This window comes from Camelus ferus, chromosome 9, assembly GCF_009834535.1.
Source record: "Camelus ferus isolate YT-003-E chromosome 9, BCGSAC_Cfer_1.0, whole genome shotgun sequence".
Classification (NCBI taxonomy): domain Eukaryota; kingdom Metazoa; phylum Chordata; class Mammalia; order Artiodactyla; family Camelidae; genus Camelus; species Camelus ferus.
Genome location: NC_045704.1, coordinates 43,176,288 through 43,183,397, shown reverse-complemented (window position 1 = coordinate 43,183,397; position 7,110 = coordinate 43,176,288). Strand labels below are relative to the sequence as shown.

At 51.6% G+C, this 7,110-nt stretch overlaps 1 protein-coding gene across 2 annotated transcripts in view; it reads right to left on the bottom strand.

The window, feature by feature from the left end:
- Positions 1–1,037: 1,037 nt before the first annotated feature.
- Positions 1,038–7,110, bottom strand: part of CDH5 (cadherin 5) — a 30,939-nt gene continuing 24,866 nt past the window's right edge. For both annotated transcript variants that reach the window (XM_006180653.3, XM_032486457.1), the window contains 2 exons: positions 4,817–5,062; positions 1,038–3,092 (listed from right to left, as the gene is read on the bottom strand). In XM_006180653.3, the coding sequence (XP_006180715.2) occupies positions 2,578–3,092; positions 4,817–5,062 (761 nt within the window). In that variant the 3' untranslated portion in view covers positions 1,038–2,577. The remainder of the gene's footprint in view (positions 3,093–4,816; positions 5,063–7,110) is intronic.

Genomic DNA, 7,110 nt, shown 5'->3' with positions numbered 1-7,110 from the left:
CAGCACCCCGCTTTCCATATTGGAGAGACTAACTAGACACAGTATCAGTGAGGAAGTAAAGAGCTTGAACAACACTGACAGACAGCTATGGATCACTCCACCACCAACAGTAGAATACACAGTCCTCCCAAGTGGCACATGGAACATTCTTCAGGATGAAATATATGTTAGGATATAAAGCTAGTACCGATAAATTTACGAGGATTGAAATAATAAAAATTATGTTCTCTGACCACAATAGAATGAAATTAGAAATCAGTAACGGAAGGAAATTTGGAAAATTTACAAATATTTGGAAGTTAAACAATACATTTCCAGTAACCCGTGGATCAAAAAATACATCACAAGGGAAATTAGAACAAAATTGGAATTAAGACAAATTGACTCCCCAAGAGTTCCAGGAAGTAGTGTTTATCCAGAGCACAGTTTGCAAAATATCATCCCTGGGGGACACACTGCCCAGGACAGCCTGCTGGCGGGGGTCAAGGGGCAGGGGCCTTGCTGAGGTGAACTTCATCTCTCACCTCCCCAGTTCAAGTCCTGAGTCTGGCAAGTGGGCTTCCTATTCTTATTTTTGATTGTGAGGTTTTCCAGGGAGGACCCCAATGTTGGGGTCCACACACCCCAATAAAGTGCCAGTGGCTCAACATCATCACTATTGTCAACTGGCTAATTAGAGATTGAATTCCTCCCTCACTGCTGATGAGTCTCATCCCCCTGGGTCACTTGTCAAATGGAAAAGATGTGGCAGCTCCAGCTTCCAGAGGCCCTGCCTGCTGTGTAGAGTCGGGGTGGGACTTGGGGCAGGTGCAGAGGCTGAGTGAGGGCGTGGGGCTCTGGGAGGAGACAGGGCTGCCCTAGGTGGCCCTTGTTATTCTCTGCTGCAACCCCTTTCCGGTGGTGTGTCTCTAAAATCCTGACTGCAAATGTCACCTCGCACTCTTGGGTCCCTCTGATGATGGCGGTGATGAGTGGGTGTGGGGGAGGGGGCGGCGGTATGTGCTTGTGTTTCAGATGAGCTTGCTCAGCTCTAGAAATAGAAGTATTTCAAAATTTTTCTTTATTTAGTTATAAAAAAAAATACAGTACGTCCCATGCACCAGTGTAGCCAATATATATAGTCATTATCACTAGAGCAAGTACTAAAATGATAGAAAACAGAAGGTTACAGGAATGTGTTTACCCAACTAAAAGAGCCTGAATTAAAATTGTTAATCTAAATAGCAACTTGCTTATTATGCAAAAACCCTTATTCTATATGTTTGTGAGAGCTAGAAATGTATAAGTATTATTAGTAAAAAACATTTAAAAAGTGGTTATTCATTAAAAATAAAAATTCAGCGTTATCTACAATCCCCTGAATTATGAGGGGCCTTGCCCAGAGCAGAACCTCGGCCCCTGATAAAGGGTGAGTTGGAGAGTTTGCCTTCTTCTTCAACCTCCTCCTGTTGTGTGATGCCATTTCTCCAAGGTGTCTTTGCAGCGGAAAGTGGGAGATACATAGGTGACCACAGGGCTTGGGCAGGGGCCGTGCTTCCTGCAGGGATGGGGCCCTGCTGGGGTTCCCTGAGATGTGGCAGCACTGAGGTGGAAAGGCAATGGCCCAGCTCTGTTGTGCAGTCATGCCTGGGTTTGGACTTTGACCAGAGGTGATGTGGGTCATATCTTACATGCCTCTAAGTCAAGAGATAAAGAGTAGACAGAGACAAAGAGAAAAGAAAGAGAGCATGAATGAGTAACCAGGAGGGATAGGGGAAGGTCTTCTGCTCTGGGAGAATCTGCTCTGCCTCCCAGGCAAACTGGAGGCGTGTCAGGAGTCTCAAATTGGGGTCACAGCGAGTCTAGGCCCTCTCTGGAGGGATGGGGTACAGGGGTGGTCCTCACCCTATGATCTGTCACACTGGATCTCCATTGTCCCTCCAGGTTGAATTCACAGTTGCTTCAAAGTTCTACAAGCCATTTCCCTGACTTTGGATGAATTTTCAACACTCAGTACAGCATAGTTACAGGCATGGCAGGCCAGCAAGGTCACCTCAGGACCCAAGATCGGGAGCTGTCAAGAGGCCTTTCTTCCCTCTTGACAGACTTGGGAGAGGCTGAGGGATGGTAGGGACTTGGGAGGGTGTGAGGAAGCTGAAGCAGGGCAGGCATGATGGGTGGTGCCAGTCTCCTGTGGGACTGAGCTGCAGAGTCGTGTCCCACGGTCATGCCATCCAGCCCATTGCCTCCAAGCAGACAGGCACGGGAACCTTCCCAGGGGGTTCAGGGACCTCAGGGGAAGACTTCTCCTGGCAGTTGAGCATAAGCTGCTTTGAGGAGCCAGAGAAAGTCTTTGAGTTGGACCAGTGGTCCCAGATGACAAGGTTATGTGGATGTCCCAGCCTGGATTTTCCAGCATTTTAGGGGTAGGCATTGCTGAAATGTGTTCTTGGGCATTTCAGAGATTTGGATTTTGCTACCCAAGGTGGGGAGGTCTCGGACCCATGAGGAAGGGCCCTTAGTCTGGGGCGGGTGTGCTACATTTGAGGGCTCAGTGCCCCGTGTCCGACTAGCCCGAGCTGCAGTGGCTTGGTCCCCCTAATACACCAGCTCCTCCTGGGGGTCCGAGCCGTACAGCTCGGCCAGCATCTTGAACCTGGGCCCCCAGTCATTGAGAAAGTCGTAATCGATATCAGAGTCGGACGAATCAGTGCCCAGGGAGCTGAGGGACTCAGCAATGGACTCGGCACCCTCGTAGCCATAGATGTGTAGAGTGTCGTAGGGTGGGCCGCCGCCGTCGTGGTCCGCCTCGTCCTTCTTCACCTCGATCATCGCAGCCATCTCCCCGGGCCCGTGCACCCCGGGCGCGTGCCGCGGCGGCTTCTGCACGTGTGGGTAGAGGGACGTGCGTGCCTCCAGCACCGGCCGTGGGGGCTTGGCCCCGCCGTGACGCACCGAGTTGAGCACCGACACATCGTAGCTGGTAGTGTCCATCTCGCCGCCACCCTCCTCGTCGTAGGTGACGAGTTGCTCGTGGATCTCCGTCACGCTCTTGCCGAGGGCGCGGGCCTGCTTCCGGAGCCGCCGCCGCAGGAAGATGAGGAGGGCGATCACTGCGGTGGAGCAAGCCAGAGCTAGTCAGACACGGGCCAGCAGGCTGGGTGGCTCCCACTCTCTGAGGCTCACCTGCACCCTTCCCTTCTCCCTGAGAATCCCTGGGCCAGCCCAGCCTTCCAGTGACACCTGGACCAACACAGAAGGTTTCATTTGGTCTAGACACTTGGTGGGTCCATCTTGGCGCCCCTACCCCAGCATCAGCCCCACCCATTCCCATTCCCACCCCAGGATATGATCCTGGCTGGTGTCATGGCCACTGGTAGGGACTGGCGGGAGAGGAACAGAGTGGGCCTCCATCAGGTTCATTCTCCACCCCATCTACCTGCATCCTTGCTTCCTCCCTCCTTTTACCACTGTGGAAAATCCTGGCAAATCTTTCCATGTCATTGTCCAAAGGCCAGGAGGCCAGAGGCTGAGGCAGAAATGGGGAAAGGGATGGAGTTGGAATTTGGAGTGCAAAGATTCTGAGCCAAGATGATGATGATGGACTACAGTGGTGCTGGCAGACATGGCACCCATTGCTGTAGCAGCAGCCACTCTTGAGCATCTACTGTATACATGCTGGCATGATACTGACACATTTTTATGTCCTCTCACTCAAGATTATCCCATTGTTATCCTCTTTTACAGTTAAGCAAACTGAACTCAGAGAGGCTGAGTGACTTGCCCAGAGTCCCATGGCCAGGCAGTAGTGTGATGGCAGCCCTGCTCAAAGCTCTGAGGGGTGTGACAGCATGAGGGTTGGCAACCCCTTGGAGGGGTGGACCATGTAGGGTAGAGGGCTCAGCCAGGGGCCCTCGCAGGGGAGCCACTGGCAGGAAAGGCCTGGAGCAGATAATGTGGGTGTCTCACCGTGTCCCCTGGTCCTGTCACTGTAGTGCACAGGCTAACCTCTAACCACCCGAGCGCTTCCTCTAGAGCACCCCGCCGCCATGGTGGGTGAAGTGGGGAGAACTTACACCTCTGGGAGGAGCTCCAGCCATCAGCTGGTGGGCACTAGTGGATAAACACAGGCTGTGAGTGCCAGTCCCCAGTGGGAGGAAGCTCCGGTGACCCAGGGTGACAACTTGTGTGACAGCTTGCCCTTTGTCAGCTGCCTCCCTTCCCTATCTCACTCCCTCTCTTCCTTTGGAGCTTCCTGGGAGCACCTCTCAAATAAACCACGAGCACCCCAACACTTGCCCCAGAGTTTGCTTCCTGGGGAACCCAAACTAAGGCAAGGCCTAAAATGCTCCTAAAATTGCTGAGGTCCAAACACGAAAAGAAAAGATATCAAGGTTGGAGGAATCCTTAAAATAAGGAAAGAAAGCCCCCAGTGCTAATCTAAACTAGAAGTTTTTAAACTTCCCATTTCTTTCCAAAAGAGGAACTAGATCCTTTTTTTTCCAAAATAGGTTTTATATAAATAAATGCCTAGAACAGGGTCTGGTACACAGTAAGTGCTCAAAATATGTAAGTTGAATGAGTGAATGTCATATATAAAGTGTTTTAAACCAGAAGAGCCTTGAGCCCCACCCCCTCCTCTCTCCTCCTCCCCTGCCCTTAGGCACCCAGGGAGGTGGAGCTCCCCCACCCCACCTCAGGAACCCTGAGGCTCAGAGTCGGGTACTGGTGCAGGGCTGCCCTGAGGGCTGGAGGCAGAGTTGGGCCTGGATCCCTGGCTTCTTCCTCCTCCTGTGCAGCCCCCTCAGTATCCCTTTGCGTCCTCCCGGGCACTGACCTGCGATGGTGAGGATGCAGAGGAAGATAGTTACCAGCACCTGGATGCTGACGCCCACCTGGGCAGCCACCTCCTCACACAGAGTGAACTCGCCACGCTCGTTGCACTTGCAAATGGTCACATCCAGCATGCTGGTGCCGGTGAGGCTTGGCCTCCCGTTGTCCGAGATGAGCACAGGCAGATGGTGGACCTTGGCACGTTCCCGGTCAAAATACCCATACTTGACTGTGATATTGGCTGTGTTATCTGGAAACACCAAGGCTTTGGAGTCAAGTTCTGCTGCCTAGAGTCCCTGTCCTCTCCTCTACACTGATGGTGTGGCCTGCCTCCTCCAGGAAGCCCTTGGTGACTGCGCTAGCCCACATGCTGTCTGGGCTGCCTCTCTGCCCTTTATACCCCTGATTCATGTTTCAGCCATTTGATGGCAGGTCTGTTCCTCCAGAGAGGGGATGTTTGGGGCAGCAGCTTTGACCTGGCCTCTAAGAAAGACTTGGCCAGAATGTAAAATCCTTGCTTTCTGTTTCTGTGGGCAACTGATATGCCTGGCCCCTTCTTCCTCCCTAACCCCACTTCAGGAAGAGATGACCCTTAATTAATGATCGTTTCAAGCTTTGGCAAGCAATCGGGGGAAATAAAGTCTTTTAGCATTGGACTAACTTCTAAGGCTGTTTTTGCTATCCCTGAAAATTTGTTAGAAAGTAAAAACAACACATAGGTAGGTGCCCTGGGCGCTGAGGGCATGATTGCCTGCAGGTGCCCTGGGCACGCTGGAATTGGGAATGTGTTCTGGCCCAAATATTGGCTCTCCCTCCCAGCTGCAATCAATTCATGTACAGAATTCCCCGGGGAGATTTTTAAACATTCTGATTTTCAGACCCTCCTCTACACCCCCTCCCCTTTCCCCTACTCTCCTCCCGCATTTCTGATTCAGTGGCTCTGAGCAGAGGCCAAATAATCTGCCTTTTGTAGGCTCCCGGGATGATCAGAGGGTCCAGGGACTTCCTGCCCCAGGATTTACCTAGCCATGCAGGGTTGGCACACTCAGGAAGCCAAAAGTAAAGGAAGCCATCTTTTAGGTTTCAAATGGAAGTCAATTACATTTCGTTATTAAGTAGCCATGTCTATTATCATTGAAAGTAATAACAATATGGTCATTGATACTTTATGGGAGAAATTAGAGATTTCTCACTGTACTCATTTAATACTGTAACAGGACATTCACGTTGTAAGTGAATCTGAGACCAACAAACTTGTCTCCTAGTTGGCTACCCATGGGGTGTCTCTAGGTGGCATTTAAGCTTTCCACTCCACTGCAGATCTCTCCTGAGGTGGGATTGAAGTGGGTATTGCTATTGCGGATGGGGTGACATGTTTGCCACATTATTTACTCCTAAAGACAGCTGAATGTTGAATAGTCTGTCATTGACTGCCAACACATCATGGCCACCTTACCCCTCCCATAGGAGGGTCCTTAAGGACGGATCTGTGGGTGATCCCCTGGGTCTGCCCCTCTCTCTCAGGGACCCTATTCCCTGACCTTCCTCAAAGGTGGCCGTGGCTGCTTCTGTGCAGGGATCCTCATCGACCATGGTGCTGCCAGTTGGGGCGGGCGGGGATTCTGCGGCATGCTGGGTGAAGGATTGTTTTATTTAGACCCAAGGGGGGTTTTCTGTTTTTCTGAGGAAGGTGTAGACGCTGTGGAAACCTGTCTGCTTTGGGCTGGCATCCAGTCAGCTCAGTGTCAGCACCCCCAGAAGCACATACTCGTCAGAGGCTCTGATTGGTCCTACTGACACCACAGGAATCACTCTCTAGGCTGTGATTGGTGTCCTGTCCTGGGGACACCTGGTGGTAAGTAGTGATTGTAGGAGAATTAAAACACTGTATCCTTGGCATTTGGGATTTCAGCTGTCCAGTTTTGACTCTTTGGGAGCAACCTCAAAGTTCCATGTTATAGAGCAGTTTGCAGTTGTGCTGAGCACAGAGGTCCCATGGGAAGGAATCCCTTGGCTAGTCCGTAAACTGAGCTGTCTGCACCCCATGTCTGTTCTGTGCTCCTCAGCGACCTGACTATCTTGTGGGGAAGGAAAGCCCACATGGACTTGGCAGTGTGGCCGGGGCGGCTCTGACCACTGCACAGACCAATAAGGTACATGGTGGGAGTTGTACAACATATTCTGTAACTTGAAAGCCCCAGTGAGGGCCTGCTCCTAGTTCATCGGCTTGGTCCTTGACCTTGCACTTTAAAACACAGATAACCCCATCCATGACTCCCTCTAAGAGCCAGGCTGACT